The following is an 18,960-nucleotide window of genomic DNA, read 5'->3' as shown; positions in this document are numbered from 1 at the left end:
TCTTCGCTGGAACACGACGACCTTCGCAGGCCCAACATCGCTGCAGCCCCGCTGAAGTCCACGACTCCGTGGAAATCGCCGCACCACGTTGTGTCCGATGCCGCTCGAAGTGCGCGGATTCAATGTTTTGCACAGACGCCCTGATCCCCGACTTCGCACATCGGCTCATTTTCATTTTTTCTGCAAGGTACTGTACCTGGGGTTCTACACGACTCCGTGTCCGGCGCCGCTGGTGTCGGATTGTTGTGAACGACTCCGTCACGACGCCGTGTTAACACTTCATCGAAGCATTTTGTGTTTCTAAGCGCTATATTTGAGTTTAATCTTTAAAAATTCATAACTTGACTTGTGTATTTCGGATTTTTGTCGTTTTGGTCTTGTTTTGTTTAGATAAATATTTCCTATTTTCCTAAACCTGTGTTGTGTCATTTTGTAGTGTTTTCATTGAGTTACTATGTGTGTTGGTACAAATACTTTACACCTAGCACTCAGAAGTTAAGCCTACTGCTCTGCCAAGGTACCAAGGGGGTAAGCAGGGGTTAGCTGAGGGTGATTTTCTTTTACCCTGACTAGAGTGAGGGTCCTTGTTTGAACAGGTGGTAACCTGACTGTCAACCAAAGACTCCATTTCTAACAAACTGAAAATGTAATAAAATCTGTTTACAAAAAAAAAAGTAAAATGGGATTTTAAGACACAGTTCTGGAAAATGCCACTTTTAGAAAATTGGCATTTTCTTGTCCTAAACAATTTGAGCTTGCGACCTGTTCCTGGGTCACAGGACTATGTGTGAGTCTCAGATGACATTTGTATATTTCTACCAAACAGCCATATAATCGAGGGACTAAACATGCCTGAATGGGCCATCAATGATAGGATGTGGGGGCAGAACTGTGCAAAGACCCACTTACATATCAATAGTCTGCGCCCTGCTCTCACACAAAGAATATCAAACTAGTGTAAGAAATTGCTCTTTTTGCATGTTCACCTTCACATTTTTTGACTGATGCTGTGGTTTTTCGACTCTGAAAGTTCACTAAGGCCTGATAACAAGACCTCAGTGCCAGTGTTCTGACCCAATACAAATTGCATAGCAAATAGGATACACGCAATTGGCTATGACTGACTTACTTATAAGTCGTTAGTGTATGGTACCCAGGGTACCCGGGCATGTAAGGCAGTGTCCAGTAAGGACTGCAGCCCATTTTGTGCCACCCTGTGTGTGACAAAGTACAAAATGACTCCCAGCCTGCCACTGCAGACTGGAAGGACAGTGTTTACACTGCCAGTTAGACTTTGCCTTAACAATATACTTAAATCTCGCCTAAGGAAGGCCTACAGAACCCAAGATGTCTCTGCCTGACTGTTGAGACATCTGAAGCGCAACCCTTCCTCACCCAATCATATTGACCGAGCTACCCCCTTGGTGAATCCCTAAAGATATGGTGTTAACTCGTACATTCGTCTATCCTGTGCGATGCCTAATGTCGAAAATAAAAGGATAGCTGCCCGAATTGTTCCTTCTGTTCACTAGCAATGGTCTCCTTGTGGATTTCTAATTTCTACATTCTGTAGTTATTTTCTGGTAAGCGTGTAACATGTACTATAAATAAGGTGGTCAACAGAATTACATTAAATATTAGCATATAATGCAAACGTAAGTGCAAGAGCTCCAACCTCTGGATATAGTTGTCGTATTGAGAGCGCACACCTTCCTGCCTGCTCACCTCATCACACACCTAGGGCCAGATGTAGCAAAGTCCGATTATGCGAATCGGAAATTGCGAGTCGGTGCGACTCGCAATTTCCGATTCGCAAAATTGGATGCAGTACGGTGTCTCAGACACCGACTGCGAGTCGCTATGGGGTCGCAAAGACCCACCTCATTACTGTTAATGAGGTGGGTCGCATTTTGCGACCCCATAGCGAGTCCCTGCACTCACAGGGATGGTGGCCAGCTGAAGTCAGCAGACCTCCATGTCTGTGACTGCTTTTTAAATAAAGATTTTTATTTTTTATTTTGCAGCCCGTTTTCCTTAAAGGAAAACGAGTTGCAAAATAAAAAAAAATAACAAAACCTTTTGGTTTCGGTTTTTCAGAGTAGGCAGTGGTCTGAAAACCCCTTATTGGCAACATTCACAAAGGGTAAGGGGTCTTACAGGGACCCCTTCCCTTTTGCGAATGGGTTACCACCAGTGTGACACTGGTGGTAACTGTGAATTGCTTTGCGACCGCATTCGCGGTCACAAAGCAATTTAGCATAGCGATGCGAGTAACAAATAGGAAGGGAACACCCCTTCCTATTTGCGAGTCGCATTCACAATTTGCGAGCCGGTACCAACTCGCAAATTGTGAATGTGCAGCGCAAAAGGCTTTTTGCATGCCGCAAACTGCGATTTTCGCAGTTTGCACCATGCAAAAAGCTTTCTACATTTGGCCCCTAGCCACGTACCATGTTTAATAATATATAAAATGTGTGCGTCAGTAATGAAATTGTAATTAGTAATACCGGCTCAAGACCGATGACAAAATGCATAAACACATGCTCGGTTAATTCTTGGGTTCAGTGTGGCGCGGGTGCAAGAAGTGCATACTGAATGCTTCAATGCAACACCTGCAAGCAAGGTTATGAAGAAAACACTGCAAAATTAAGGAAAGATTCAAGAATTAAGGAGATTAAGGAGTTTTCGAGAAGAAGAGCTGAGAGGTTGGGTCTGCCAGAAGTATTATGAGAAGGACCGTGCGGAATAAATGAGGAGAAATGCCGCGTGTGAATGAGAGGAGTGATGGTGAACGTAAACAGAACGTGGAATAAGGCGTAGCACTGGGGGAAATAAATAGAAGAGGCTCCAGCAAAGTGCGCACATACATGGGCATTATGGCATGCCTGCCGATCATGGTATCTAACGGGAAAGGGATGTGGCACACCTTTAACGTTGTCTCCCTCCTGATGTGTCGCTGAGTTTGGAGAGATTTATTGGCTGGCTTCTGCCGAGCCACGCTCGAGTAATGCTCAGGCCTCGAGGGGGGCGTCCCTCCCTCCAGCGAAGCAGCTCGAAGCTCCCAGCCCGACCATCAGCAGCGGCACTGCGCGCTCGGCAGGCTGCGGGGTCACATCCCTATCCGCTCGCACTTGCGATGCGCGTTGTTACTTCAGCGCATCCATCGCCCCAGTGACCCCCTACTCGCAACCCCTACCGCAGCCCCGCGCTGCCAGCAGGAGCTGCGATGGCCCTGCCTGCACGGGAGAATCCGCGTGTCTAGAAGTGGCGCACAGGGGAAGGAACCGCGGCGTCCAGCGAAGATGGTGTGTCACAGGAGGAAGCTCCCTCGCTGGATTGAACTGTGCCGTTGAAGGCGGTGACACTTGAGCAATACAGCTGGGAAGCAGGCTCTGAACCAAGGACCAGCACAAGCACAAACATGCCAGTTCGGAGAGGACATGTGGCGCCACAAAACACCTTTCTGGGCACTATCATCAGGAAATTTGAGGGGCAAAGTAAGTCGCTTATTGTGTCTGCCTATACGCATAATGCGTTGTGTATGTAAAGCTGGTTAGCAACAAGAGGACGTGTACGTTTTAGCGTAAGCAAAACTGCTACGAATACCACACTGCTCTTTCATTGTTATACTTTTTATGTAAATATGCAAGCGAGTAACTTGGATGAATGGATGGATAAGGTCGATGGGTTAATGGATATGTGGGATGTGTAAAAGTACGGATGTTTCCTTTAATGTAAGGAAGGATGGGTGGATATTAAGGTCGAGAGAATGGATGATTCGTTGATGGTTGAATGGGCGACTTAATGGATAGATTGTTGATTGCGTGCCAGGATATTTCAAAGAAGGGTGGTGTGTGGATGGTTAAATGGGTGAATGTGCTGGTGAATGGTAGCGTTAATGGTAAGATAATATTCAAAGTAAAGATGGGTGAGTGGCATATTCGGCAGATTAATAAATGCTTAACAGACAGATGTGCTTTCATGCTTGTGTTTGTGTGTGCACAACGCATCTATGTTCATATGTACTTGTGAAATTACTAAGCCGAAATGCTTGCATAATATACATGAAAAGGCATAAAAAGCATATTTCTAATACCTCATTAACCCTTTATTGGCAATGTTTACTCTCCAGCAATCGGCAGAATCGATAAAACGAAGGAGTCGGAACTTCAAGCGCGAGCATCTTTTTCTAAGCGCACTTTGTTACGTCTTGTAAAATAAGGCAGGGTAGCGAATGGAGCCTGGCATGTGCTTCTAGATTGGCCATGCGAAAAGTCAGCTGGCTCTCTCGGATGTCAGGATGTTTTGTCTTGAGAGTTGACAGATACCAACCCTGACATGTGATGTAGCACAGCCCAACGTCCACCAATCAGTGTAAAGGTGGTCCGAAGCTGTGTTTCCCCTTCTTTTTCTTGCTTTTTTTCTGCAATACGATGTACTCTCGGAAACAATATAGAATGAGACAGACCTGTCAGTACAGGAAGAAAATGCATGAATATTTCTCACTTGATAGTAGGACGGTTGATTGAAACGAGAACTGGATGCCGTGTTTGTTAGAGTAAGATGAAGATGCTTCATCTGAGGAATTTGCGCATAATCCTTTATGTTATGAGCGCACACCCGAGTGGAAAATATATGTCCTTTGCACAAGAAGATGCCGTCCAGGCAGTACAATAGAGTTGTGCTTCAGTGCTTTCCCTGACACAGAACACGCACCACGCAACAATCATCTAAAAGGAGTTCCCTGCCCACTCTCTTCAAGCTAATGAACACCATTAATAATACAAAGTCCTTAAAGTTCGAAAGCAATCGTGTTTCCGCACCATTCTTCAAAGCAGAACTGTGTTATATGTGCTACACAGCAGAGGAAAGCACTTTTTACGACCTCAAACATTTTAAGAGAAAAAACTGTGTGTATGTGTTAAAGTCTTAAAAAAACTCGGTACTTACTCACCGATGGCGACCTGAGTGAGGATGGCTCTAGCGGGTCAGGGCACTGCCAACGAAGGAGCAGCCATGTCTAAGTTTAGCGCGTGATCGTTTGTATTGTGGCGAATGTTTTAAGAGAGCCGGTGCTTAACGGATGGCTGCACCGTTAGAAAAACTGTCCACGCACAATGGTTGGCGAACTGGTCTCATGCTAAGACTTTCACAGAAAACTCATCTTTTGGGTACCTATAGTGTGGTTATGGTGCTTGTTGGTTGAGTTTCGATACTTAGATGCGCCAAGATATCGCCTGGAAGCGATCTCTTTGTGTTCTGAAAAAGTGTTTCTTAGCTGGGTGGCAGATACAATGGTATGTGTGGCATGTGTACGGTACAGTGGAGAGTGAGATAACTGCAAGATCCATTAATATGTTAACTATTTGTATGACACAACTGAGTGCAAAAGGTGTATTGTGAAGTGGGGTGAGAGGTACGAGTAAAGGACAGTGACATCTAAGGTAGCTGTAAAGTTTACTGGGATGTGAGCTAAGTGCAAGATACAAAAAGGAGTGTGACCTAGATGTAAAATACAGCCAGGTTTGAGATAGGCATAAAGCACATTTTTGTTAGCTAGGTATAAACTACAGGGAAATGTGAGCTAAATGTAAGCAAGAGTGAGACAGATGTAAGGTACAATGAAGTGTGATCTGGGTGTAAGCTTCCGCGAGTTCGAGCTAGGCGTAAAGGAGAGTGGGATGTGATTTAGGTACGAGGAACAGGGAGTTTTTTTGGGTATGTGGAAGGTGCAGTGCAACATGAGCTAGTTGTAAGGTACAGTGAGGGTAAGGTACAGCTAGGTGTGCCTGAGGTGTAAGGTAGAGTGGGATGTGAGCTAGGTGTGGTGTAATGGGATGTGAGCTTGCTGTAAGCTATAGTGAATGAGATAGCTGTAAGGTAGAGTGAGAAAGGTATGAAGTACAGTACAATGTAAGGTGAGTGTAAATTAAAAATGGTTGGTGCTAGGTGCAAGGGAAATTGGGATTGGTGCAAAATACAATGAGTTGTGAGGTATGTGTAAGGTACAGTGCTGTGAGCATGGTTTAAGACAGTGAGCTGTGATAAAGGTAAAAGGGTATAATCTACTTGCCCTCCTGACTTTAGTTCTCTTGTTCCTATTGATTCCCCTGGTTCAAGTTGTGCTCCTTATTTCCCTGAAATACTTTTTTGATCATCTCCTCCTCCAGGTCCTCTTGTTGGTTGTCCTCCTAATGATCCTGCTTCTCAGCCTCCTCGTCCTCTAGTGGGTCCTTGTCATGAACTAATCCTGCTTCTTCTCCCTCTGTCCCTTCTCCGTCTCCTCTTCCTTCTCCTTCTCATCATCATAACCTTCATGGCTCTCCTCTCTCCTGCACCTTTCCCTAATTTCCCTCCTAGTTTCCATTTTTCTTCTGGTCCTCGCCTGAGGCCTGGTCCTCAACCAGCCATTCTGGCCACTTTTGGTCTTCCTTTCTGTCTCTTCTCACCATCATGATCATTACCCTCTTGTTCTCCCTCCACCTGCTCCCTCTCCTTCCTCTTGTCTTGTCTTGCTCCTTTTGGCCATTCTCTTCCTAGGTCTTGTTCTACTAGTCAGTCTCCTGGTCTCCATTTCCTGCTTCTGTGCCTCCCTTTCCTTGACCAGGCCATCCTCTTCATCCTCATGATTTGTCTTCTGGTTTTAATCCCTAACCTCTTGGTCCTTCACCTTATTCTCCTCTTGGATCTGGTCCTATTCCACAGCATCTTGGCCTTCATCCTCTAGGAACAGATCCTTCCAGTCTGCACCTCTTGGTCTCCTTGGACCTAGTCCTCCTGATCTTATTGGTCCTGGTCCTTCTACTGCTTTGTTGGTTCATGTTCACTTTGGCCCTGCTTCTGGCCCTACTGCTTCTCATCCTCATTAACCTGCTTCATCTGGTCCTGGTTCTTCTCACCCAGATCTTCCTTCCTTGTGACCCTTCTTGCTCTTTGTCCATCTGAACTTCCTTGCTTCAGTCTCCCTAGCCCCTTGCTATGGCCCTCCTTATTTGGCTCTCCTGTCCCTGGTCTTACTGGTACTGGTTCTATTCAGCCCTCGAAAAATCATAAAAATGTTACTAGACCTGCAGGTTGAGTAACTTAAATAATCTACTCAACCATAACTGTAATGTACTTTTCCCATAGACGAGTCTCAAATTGTGTGATCCTAGTCAAATATTTTAGTTTACAGAATCGCCTTTTTCTTTATTGTCACATATGAGTGTGCCTTCAAATATGTGAGCTCGACATTTCCCCTGTACAAAAAAAGTCTTTGTTTGAGTAAGTAGACTAAATTTTGCTCCATGTTTAAAAATAATCTAGCTCACATGTAGGGAACATATGATCCATTACTTGCCTCTTATTTTGCTAATAGCGTAGCCATCAGGGCAGGAGTGCTTCTCAGTTTATGTTTAAACACACACTTTCAATAAATATATTACTAAAGCATGAAGTGGCTTCACACTGTCATTTGCAGACATAACATTTCCAAGAAATGCCGAAAAACCTTCCTACTAACTTGCAGCTTTACTGATAAAACTATATAATGTATTAAAAATCTGTGAAAATTGGGTTTCAGAAAACATATTTGTTCTTTGGACATAACCAAGTAAAGTGTTCTGATTTGTTTTCATCCTATTAAACTATTTTGTATCACACAAATTTACAAACAATGGTTTTTCACAACTACTGAAATATATTTTGGAAATGTTTATATAGGTGACTTAGCTATTTAAATGTTGTGTGTTTGGAAAAACCTGAGGGAATCCTGGAACTCTGCAGTAAGAAGGAAAATTAATTGAAAGACAAACTGACTTTTGAATTATGTCTCTGAACACACAGCAAATATGATACGAATAAGATTTAAAGGCATCTTTCTTATTCCTCCACTATCTGACTGACAGATCACCTGGTCTTTGTCAACTCGCCAGAAGGGGCGCCGAGGTCCTAAAAATAGCTCAACCTGATAAAATATGACTTGTAATAGTGAGTGGGGGAAAAAGATTTTTCGAGGCCTACTATTGGTTTTCCTGTTTTTGATTCTTTTGGTTCTTTTGGCTCCAGGCTTTGTTGCTGACCATTCTAGGTCTGCTCCTGCTACTGTTGCTCTTGCTCCTGTTTGTTCTCAGTGCTTCTGATCATCATGATCCTGGTCCTTGTAGTCTTCCTTTTAGTCCCCCTGGATCAGATCTTTCTGCCCCTAATCCTCCTGATCCTTGTCCTCCTTATCCTATTGGCCCTAGACCTCTCAATCCAAATTAATGGTGGGTGGAACTCACAGAGTTTTACTTTGACATTCTGCAGATTTCCGCCAAGTCCTAATTCACCATCCATGCAAGGTTAAGAAAGATGACAGTATTCAATAGAACTGCTTGCCTCTGACACCCGGTTTGGTTGTAGAACAGGCTATTTGTGGGAAAACTTAAAGAAATTGGCCCCTCTCGCAATCTGGGATTAAAATGTGTGTTTTGTGTTTGATTGATTGTTCTATGAGCAGATCTCCGAGTGACCTTTGCTGGTGCAGCCAGCATCACCAAAGCAGAGCAGGCTATCTCAGAGCTTCTATGTCTTTGCACCACAGACCACACTGATAGCTACCTCCACTTGTGGTCTCAAATTGCACAAATGGCAACTTTTGGGGTTTTAAGAGAGAAGTAAAGAAGGAGCTGCTGCCCTTGATGAGGTCTGAGAGAGCTCGCCTTTTCTTGTCTACAAGAGACCCTCCCTTAGTCTCTATAACAAATTAAATCACCAATCACATGATATCACAGAATCGGTTATGACAGGCTTAAAGATCCAGGTATCAGGAAAGTTAATTAGTGCAGCAACCGTTTCTCTCAATTGACCACAAGGGCTGTCTTTGAAGGCTTGGCATGCATATGGCAATTGCAGGTAGTGAAGGATTACAGGGGCACAGCATCACCTCTGTTGGTTACGAACCACGTAAACAAACACACCTGGCACAACAGTTGCACAATTGAATTACAGTCAAGGTAAAGTAATGGCAGGGTTGGGTTTTGGACCAGCAGAAATTTGTTAAACAGCTCCCACCCATGCCTCATTGAAACATCTGTATAACACAACAGTGATGCCGACTAGAACACCTCAAGTCTGGTACTCCCTTATGCCTGCCCGTGCGCCACATTAAGAGCCTCATGCATGACTTGATGCTTGCTAGAACACCTCACATCTTCCAGTGTTGCATGCAAGAACAGCTCAGGTCTGTCTGTATGGCACTATGTAAAACCTTACCTCTACAAGTGGTGCACACTAGAACAGCCCTAAAATCAGAAGTGGTACATGCTAAAACAGCTTAAGTCTGCCTTTAGCGCAAACTAGAACATTCCGCATCTGTCTTACATGGGCACACTGAAATAGCTCACATCTGCCACTGATGCACACTGGAAAATCTCACACCTGAACATTGTGCAAAGTAAAACCACTCTTGATTTCCTAGGGTGTGCACTGCTATATTCCATGTCTATCTTTAGTGCACGTGGTAATGGTTCAATTCCATTTGCCGTTACATCAGGTGTGAGGGAAGTATGGTCTTGTAAACGGAACACTACAACACCTGATATCTACTCATGGTCTAGCCCGGGTAGCACATCTGCACACTGCAGTACATCACATCTTCCCCTGATGCATAACAGAAAACTTCACGTCTACCTATGATGAACACCTAACAGCTCACATCTGCCAACGTGTACTCTATAGCACAGCACATCTACCTGTGATCCAATCAGTGATAGCTCGCATCTGCTTAAGGACTTCATCTCAGGAGGATGTGCAGATGGGAGGCAGCTCTGTCACTGAGACGAGCTGTGATAGTCCAGGGAAGAAGGGGGCAGGCCATGATAACTGACTTTCAGACAGCAAGAGATCCTCTGAAGTAAATAAAGTGGTATTACTAAATTCCTCCAAATCCGCCAGCAGAATTAAAAAATCCACCCACCTTTAGCCCTAATTTTCCCTGTCCTCCTATTCCTTCTGTTATTCTAAGTCCTCCTGCAGGCCCTCTTCCCCTCAGGTCAGCCATGCAACACCTCCAGGCCGTTCACATAGGTTTTTGTTTTCTGTTTTTAATGGCTTCCCTTTTTTTTAATACTGTGGATGGCAGAAGAAAAGCCCACTATGTCCTTCTTGCAACAACCTTTTTGCTGGCTAGGGTTAAATTACTAATTAATTCATAAAGAATGTAAGAGGATAAAATGCCAACACATTTCAGCCTCATGGTTTTTGTCACGGCTGGCTAGTCTCTGTAATCTGTTTGTTTCAATCAGTTCTATCCTCCCAAGAAGGAGTTAATTTGAGAATTGGAGTCTCTCCTTCCACTGTCAAAAAAAGTGGGATTTTTAGTGATCTTCCATCAAGTACCGGTTCTTATTTTTGCACTTATTGTCTAAGTGATCATTTAATTTAATGTATATATCATGAATTGTACAAATTATTTGCACACCAGGGCATAATTCTATATATACTGGAGCAATCAGAGTATTTTCAATAATTCTGCATTACTGTTTGATGCAGAATTGACATTAATAACACAATTACTTCGGTTCACGTATTTAAGAGTAATTGGGATGTAAAAATCTTACAGTGAGAGCACATTTAGCAAGCACGAGTGATCATTTTTACACATGTATGAACAATTCTTCTTTATTATTCAGACCATATGGATTGCTCATCTTCAGGCATAATATATATTTTGACTCTTGTCGTAGTTGATGACTCTCGTTCCCACTTCTTTCATTTGTTTGTGAACATGCCAATGCTATAGTACCTCAATATTTGCCACCCTTCCTGATGACTTTTCGTGTAATGTATGACCACTGAATATGATGAAAAATTGTTTTGTAGAGCTCTTACATCTTCTAGACATCTCATTTTAATGAGCAAATTGTGCTTGTAAAATATTGTAGTCCAAATTTACACTTCAGAACATTTAATATTATTTGGATCCTTATGTTATCCTTTTGTCAGTGTTTATCAGCTAGTTGTTTTTGCCTTTGAGCTCTTTCAAATATTTTTCCAATTTGTCATGCTTTGCGTATTTTAGACTTAACACATCTTTCTGTGATTCTTTTAGCCAATTTGTATATTTGGTGATGAGAAGTGGCTTCTCATTAGTTTATCTTTGGTGATTGTGCTTTTAGGAATGTTATGGCTTGTGTTTTTCCTATCTTTTGGCCGATATTGTAATTGTAAATGTATTTACATTGCACTTACTGCCCCTGGTGCAGCAAAAAAAAAATGCTTTTCGGTGAGTAGCACGCTACCCCCGAACCCAAAAGGATTTGTGGTGGATTAGTATAGGAAATTATGACCACAGTATTGATATTAGTATAGGGAAGTGTGAGTTAATTTGAGTGGAGGACATGTGAGTCTGTTAGTTGGTTTGAATAGAATAATGGAGTGATTGAGGAGGGAGGAATCCAGAAGTGTTAATTGGGAGATCATAAAATTAAGATGAGGTTTGGGATGAGTAAAGGAGAGGTGTAGGATGGAAGAGTCTGTAGAAAGGGATTAGGGAGATCATACTAAGTAGTTAAATGGGATATGGGATGAGTCAAAGGAGAGATAAATGAAGGATAATTTAGTAGGGTTGTTTGGGAGATCATAGTGATAAACTGAGGTTTGGGTGAGCCAGGAGGGGTAGAGTAGGGAAGAGTCTGGGAATGGTTATGTTGGAGATTATATTATTAGAATTGGTTTGGGATGAGCCAGAGAGTGGAGATAGAGGATAGATTAATAGAGGTATTTGTTGATGGTCGGACAGAGTAAATCTTTTGAGAGAGTATTCTTTTTCCTCTTGTACAGTAGGATTAGAGTAGTAAATATATAGGTACATGATTACATAACTAAGAGAATAAATGTGTAAGGAATATAATATATTGAGATTGAAAGTTGTATTGTATAAACACAGGCTTTCAATGGTTACAGTATTTGAAGTTAATGTATTTTTGTACTTTTATAACATTATTTTATCTTCCCTCAATATTTCTGGAGTCTTGAGAAATTAGGTTCTAATGCTTTTGAAAAATCTTGCTAATTTCGTTTGCTTATTTGCTATGCGTCAAAATCAATCTTATTCAATCTTATTTCACTATTCTCCAATTACTTTACATTTTGTTCTTTTTTGGTTATGAGAGCTTCCAATCTTGTTTTAATCTCTGATCTCTCTAGGCCTTTATTGCGAATTTTATTATCCTAGCCTTTTCACAAATATTGTTGTAATATTTCTTCACATTTATTTTGCCTGTCCCAATCATTTAAACAGTTATCATATATTTTTTCTAAGTGCTTTAGGGTGGAAAGTATATTTTCTGTACAACATTTTTGAATGTTTTTATCTTTATATTTCTAGCCATATGTGGAACATTCATTTTTTCATGGTTCATGGCAAAGGCAAACCTCAGCCCATGTTTCTTGCTGTTCAAACTGTAAAATTCTTGTGCAAATTCCTTTTCTGATCCATCTCAAATCCCTTTCTGATCGATCCCAAGTAATAAAGATATCTTATTTGTATCCCGTTTAGAGTATTATCGTTTGTTGATAATCTTAATTTTTCAAAAATCCAGCTACCTCTTTTTCCCACCATCCCATGGGTGAGATTCACATTGCTGGGTGAGAAGGGAATGCCTATAGCAGAGCTGCAATTTTGTTTATATACATTATGATTGAAGAGAAAAATATTGTTGTTGAGAAATATTTGAATCATTTCTAGGTGTGTGTTCCATTTCACCATTTCGTTGTCTCTAAAAAAATTGCCATGCCCTCAAATAAACATCAAGTCTTATTGATGTGTAAAATAAAATATTATCTATTGTCACTGGGGGTATTTTTTGCCATGTTGTCTGTGTTAAAATGATCAATAGGTGTCCTATGTCCCTAATATATGAACTAAGATTTTTCACTGTTAGTGCCAAATGGTGATAAACATATTTAGATACGTTTTCATATAGAAAATCTGATGCCAATAATATATGCCTTCCAGGGGGGATTGACCAGGCTCTTATGATTTTTCGGTACAAAATATATTGTGTTGATGATAAGGTTATCATGTTTGAGAAATTTGTACTCATCATCGTTAATCACTAATTTTGTATGACAGTTCCTATGTTTTTTTTCCAAATCCATTTTTCTTTGCTCTATTGGATTCACTTTGAATTTTCCACAATTTACTTCAACAATCAACTCTTAAATTGCTTCTTTGATTCAATTATTTTGTCAAAAATCACAATGTTTCTGCTTTTGTCAACTGTCTTTATTGTGATCATGTCTGTAAGATGTGGCATCCTTGATGCGGGTCTCCCCGAACTGTATGCCTTCTCTCCTCCTGAATTGCTGACTTAGTTTTTGCTGGCTTTAGGACTCTGCACACTTCACCACTGATAGGCAGTGCTAAGGTGCATGTGTACTCTCCTTCAAACATTGCTGAAGTTGTTTGTACCCAATTGGCATATTTAATTTACTTGTAAGTCCCTAGTAAAGTGACACTATCTGTGGTCAGGGTCTGTAAAATGCTCCTAGTGGACCTGCAGCACCGATTGTGCCACACACTTAGGTAACTCTTTAAACATATCTCAGGTCTGCCATTGCAGCATGTATGTGCAGTATTTAAAACTGCCATTTTGACATGTTGAAGAAAAGTTTTTGTCAGGCCCAAACCTTCCTAAGTAATACACATATGTTTACTAGTGTATGGCCTGGACAGACCAAAGAACAGGATGCTGTTGTAGCAAAGTGGTAGTATTATGTGGTATGATCGGGGGGTCTTACCATGTAGTACTGAAACATTACCCAGAAGTGGGCCTCAAGTTCACACCAGTAAACCTTAGCTCCGTCCCGGTAGAGTGGCAAAGAGTAGTAGGCTACTTAGAGGAATGCTTAAAAAGCATTTCATGACACCAACATGGACGATAAGTAACTGACACAATTCGAAAGAAATCTAACACCAATTTAGGAAAATAAAGCAGATTATTATCTTAATTTAGACACCAAAATGATCTGTATATCTTACATACAACTGGAGTTGTGGATTGGTAAAGTGTTAAAAAATAGATGCACTTTTATTTGTCAAACATCTACCATTGAAGTCAATGGGGCAAAGCACAGTGTGCAATCATTCACTTATGCGATGAGTTATGTGGAAGCCACCTGAACTGAAGATCTGAGGGGTCCCTAGATCACGTTTCTATAGAGAGTACCTTTTTACTTGGCCCAGGAAGTCCGGGTGCGGAGCTAGCATCGCTGTCCTTAGAAAAGACTGGAAACCACGAGTGCTGTCAATCAAAGATGCAGCACTGTGTAAAACTACACCTGGAGTTGAAGTTACGCTATCCCCCCGGAGAGTAAAGGCCTTTGGGGTTCCAGGACCTGGATTCCACAGTTGACACTCTGCCTCCACATCTAGTGGCTCTAGGTGCAGTGACGGCCATTCAGCTGTCAATCACAGGGCGGTTGCACCAAAGATGCCTTGCCCCTTAGTCAAAGTTGCCTTCTTCAGGATCTCGGCAGTGGGATCCTTCTTGACAACAATCACTAATACTGGAAGTTGCTCTGGAGGTGGTGACGTCCAGGAATGGGTCAGTTAACGGGCTGGTGACCAACAAGCATTGGCAGCAACAAAAGTAATCTACAGGTACTTTGTTGGTTGGAGGTGGACAGGAGTAGTGTAGTGGCTTGAAACCTTTTGTGAGCCTCACTGCAACACCTCCTGGGGTGCAGGCCACAAATTTTCTTTGGGCTCACCTGAAGAGAGGCTCAACAGGTTGCACTTGTTGTGACACAGTGCGTTGATTGTTGTGCAGAGTGCAAGTGACTTGTTCCACCAGTCAGGAGAGTCTGCTTCAGTTTCTGGCATCCACTGGAGTCCCTCTTGCTAGGGGCGGTGAGCTTTTGCCACGGGCACATGTCAGACACTCAATTCAAGTATATGGTCTCCTGAGGGCACTTAAGGGTCCTCTCTTTGTGCTGCGGCATTGTCCAAAGTCCTGTTGTTGGTGACGGCATCTTCTCTGTGCCTCTTCTTGAATTCAAAATCAGAACTCAGCTTCTGATGTCAGGGGAGCCCCTTAAATCCTAGTTTAGTGGCATTAAGGGTGTGAGGGACAGTGACCAATGGACTACTGGTCCCTGCGGCTAGTCTACCTCTCAGGTGATGACTTCTTGTGAGAGTGCATCACTTTTCTACCTGTAACCCTCTAATTTCAAGGGTTGTCAACCTGGCAGAATCTTTCCTTGGCTGTACAGACCTCATAGCCCACTCCAAGGGTGTGGCTAGCCTCTTTGAGGTGTACACCTCCTGAATAACTAATTTCGCCACGTGGACAGGGCAGGACGGGCTTTGTCCTTGAGTGAGGGACAAGAGATTACATATCAAGGGCGGTGAAAGCATTTGAAGCTCACCGCCTTGATCATTGTAAACACTAACCATCCTGGAAGGGGGGAGGTGTGACCTTCTCCCTGTCCAGGTCCTTTGTCTCTATCCTGGGGGAAGTTTTAGCATAACCAGCAGGAGGGCAGACTCTTGTCTTGGCAGCAGATGGCACAGTGGAAATGACCAAGGCAAGAGAAAGCTGGCTTTTTGGTGGAATCCTCCAAGGGCACTACCAGGGTACATGCTAGCTAACCCTGGGCACAGGAATCATGCTCAGGGTTAAAAAACACAGTGTTTGACACCAAACACAGGGGAAATCGGTTGGGCCATCGTGAAGCTGGACATCTGGGTTTTGCTCGGGTGCCAGCATATGTTATCCTATGGATTGCCAGTTACTTGCTGCAGCATTACGTTTTAAATGCTCTAACAGGGTCATATATGCTTGTGCATATATGTCCTCACTTATAACACAGTGTGCACTGCCTCCTGGGCTATAGAAAGCCTGTCTTAAGGGTGACTGACCTGTTCCATGGCCAGTGAAAGGACTCTGCCTGCACTTGGTATGGGCAGAATCAAACTCAAGCAGACAAGCTGCTCATGCAGGCTGACATGGCAGCTCTGCAGGCTTTCCTTTTACTCAGGCCAAGCAGGGTGGCACAATCAGTGCTGCAGCCCTAGTGACCCCCTTTACCATCCCTCTCATGGGTACCACTGGTACCATTTACTAACACCTTACGGGGGTGTTTAAGTATTTGTTAATTGGGTTTACAAAATCACAGTACAATTTAAGGGAAAGAGCACTGGCACTGAGGTCTGATTAGCAGGCCTCAGTACACTTTCAGATAAAAAATGACAGCATCAGTAGTCTAAATGAGGACAAAAAGTGTGGGGGCATCTGTGAAGAGCTCAGTTTCTTTTAGCTGTGTATTTAAAAAGCTGGAAATTTAATTTTAAGTTTTAGATGTTCTGGTAGTGAAAACTCTTACATTTGTCTTTCACTACTTCAAGACCTGCCTCTACCAAAGGATAACATTGGAGTTCCCTTATTATAATTAATAAGCTGTAACTTCCAACTGGGAACAGGAAACCAGTTGATATTTCAGAGTATTTGGAATTGTAATTAAACAGTCTTTGCTATGGTAAAGTCAGTTTTTAAATTACAATTTTGAAAATGCTCCTTTTAGAAGTTGGCATTTTCCAGCCTTAGCCATTTAGTGGCTGCAGCCTGTGACTGGGTGTAGTTTGGGCTCTGTGAATTCCTCCTACACATCACCACACAATAGAGAGCATAGGTGTGCCTGGGTGGGCCATTACTGGCAGGATGAGAGTGAGGAGCTTGGCACAGCCCCACTTACACTTCAATAGGCCATGTCCTGCCTCCACACAATGGGCTGCATACCTCCTGTAGTTAGCCTGGAGCCAGGGCAGCAGAGCCAAGCAACATGTGCACTGCAAAGGGAAACCTCTAAAAACTTCTTCCACTTCAAAGGAAGACCCAGGTACACATATTGGACCTCAGACACCAACTCTTCAGTACACTTCTGAACCCATGGAAACTCTGTCCGGAAATACTGTGCTGCTGAAAGGACTTCACTCTGCTGGACTGCTGCCTTGCTGGACTACTGTCTTGCTCGACTGCTGCCTTACCTGCCCTGCTGCTAGCCTGCATGAGTCAGAGGCATTTGTATCTGGACCTAAAATCCAAGAGTGACTCCAAGGGCTAGTCTTCTGGCTTTCAGTTCAGAGCCACAGGGACATAACAGGCTCCCAACCAGCTGCAGTAACACCCAGATCTAGCTGGAACAACTCCCTGATCCCCAGGTGGTGCCCTTCAGGTCCTGGACACTTGGTGTGCCTTTAGAGAGGCTGAATTGATGTTTGTAGGCTCTTCATAACTGGGTATGGGCATGTTGGTGCCAAAACTTTGTCGCTCGCGTAGCTCACCAAAGCAAAGCTCTGTCATTCCAAGTGTTTGAACTACAGCGTCAAACGCTCACTGGGGGCCCATTGTAAATCTCTGGCTTGCTCCTGTTTCCTGACAACAGGAAACAGGACCTTCACACTGCAGCAACATCTGTCCATGATAACCCACCCTGCTCTACACGCTACATCAACGACTTTCCACAACGCTTCTCTGTTCCTAGCAGCTCCCTCCACCGCAAACTGGATTCTGCGCTGGACTGAGAAGGTAACACTTCAGCTGGACTAACCTGGTCCCTGTTTCTGACCTGCACTCCATCATGGTTGGCCTGAACTTGTGACTTTCTCCCGGTTTCTCATGACCAAATAGCCACGAGTGACACTTTGGGCTTTTTGGTGCTATTGTCAGAGACAGCTCTAAAATGACATATCTCCTGTACTACAGATTGGATTTTTTGTCATTTTGGTCTTGTTTTATTTATTAAAGTTTGCTCTATTGTTCTAAATCAGTGATGAAAATTTTCCCTTGCTGGTTTTTTCACGTTATTACTGTTTGAACTGCTGCACAAATGCTTTACACATTTCCTCTAAGTTAAGACTGTCTCCTCTGTGTCAAGATACCAAAGGGTTGCACACAGATTATTTTGGGGTTTGCTTGTCCCTTACCCTGACAAGGTTCGTGGTTGTTGCTTGAGTAGGGTTTCACCACTTCAGCCAGTAATCCAATTTGTCCAAATGTCATTATTTTATAGATTTTAATTGCTGTCATTTAAGCTTCAGAAAGGTTTTCTTGTTATTGTCACATTGTCCCCTATTTTAAGTAGCCCTTGACATTAGTTAGAGGAAAATATCAAGTTTGTTTCCTGGTGATAATGTGGGACAGAATCAAGCTTACTCACTGAACATTGTGTATATGTGTTGCTTCGTGTCTATGTTGAATTTTTGTAAGACTTTACTATCTCTTAGTTGTATTTGATCTTGTTTTGTTTTCAGTTCATAATCGTTAATCAAATTTGTAATTTGTGCTTGTGGAAAAGTGGCTATTTAGCTGGGAAGATCGCAGTCCACCACAAGGAATAAAGGCAGTATTCTTGTTAGGCCCAGTAAAGGTGCCTATAGTTTATACCCAAGCTCAACATTTGATACCTGTGTCATAAAGCAGACACTCATCAATTAGTAAAATATGTAAAATATTTAAAAGTACCAAAACAGTTGAAAGTCAAAAACATAACACAATAGAAATCCTGTAAAGATTTAAATGAAAATAGCACCAAAATCACCACTATGGGCAAGTGGTTGCTATAGACCGTAACAAGGGTAAGTTGTTTGAGGGCTAATGCGATGGAGCATGCATTGAATATAAAAACCAGATTGGTCCGGGTCAAAGAGTTTCCTTTGTACTTAGAAAACTTTCAAGAAGGTTGAGTCCTCAGTGGGGCAATACTACAGGCTGGACCCCAAAATTGGCTTATCGGCAAGAGACTGATGAAGGATGTTGCCTCTGTGAAGTCATCAGCAAAGTCAGGTAAAGTTCCAAGAGAAACAAATTTAGAATTAATGTCCAGAAAGTCATCAACATCAATCAGATGCTGCTCAGCTTCGGCCCTGGTGAAAATTTCTACCTTTGGCTATCTGGAAGTCAGATTTCTTCCACGGGGTAATGCTTCAGGTTATAG

General features: G+C 42.7%; 1 protein-coding gene across 5 annotated transcripts in view; it reads left to right on the top strand.

Moving 5' to 3' along the window:
• The first annotated feature begins 2,833 nt into the window (after positions 1-2,833).
• KCNH7 (potassium voltage-gated channel subfamily H member 7) overlaps positions 2,834-18,960 on the top strand; it is a 1,745,544-nt gene continuing 1,729,417 nt past the window's right edge. For 2 of the 5 annotated variants that reach the window (XR_011201481.1, XM_069224263.1), the window contains exon 1: positions 3,082-3,497. Coding sequence is in view for 4 of the 5 variants with exons in the window: in XM_069224263.1 (XP_069080364.1) it covers positions 3,422-3,497 (76 nt within the window). In the remaining variant the exon portion in view is untranslated. Of the gene's footprint in view, positions 3,498-18,960 lie in introns of all 5 variants that reach the window. The other 3 variants (XM_069224264.1, XM_069224261.1, XM_069224262.1) reach the window with 3 other exon arrangements.

This window comes from Pleurodeles waltl, chromosome 3_1 (genome assembly GCF_031143425.1).
Source record: "Pleurodeles waltl isolate 20211129_DDA chromosome 3_1, aPleWal1.hap1.20221129, whole genome shotgun sequence".
Taxonomy (NCBI): Eukaryota; Metazoa; Chordata; class Amphibia; order Caudata; family Salamandridae; genus Pleurodeles; species Pleurodeles waltl.
The sequence above is the reverse complement of the archived record's forward strand: the minus strand, read 5'-3'. Positions and strand labels throughout refer to the sequence as shown.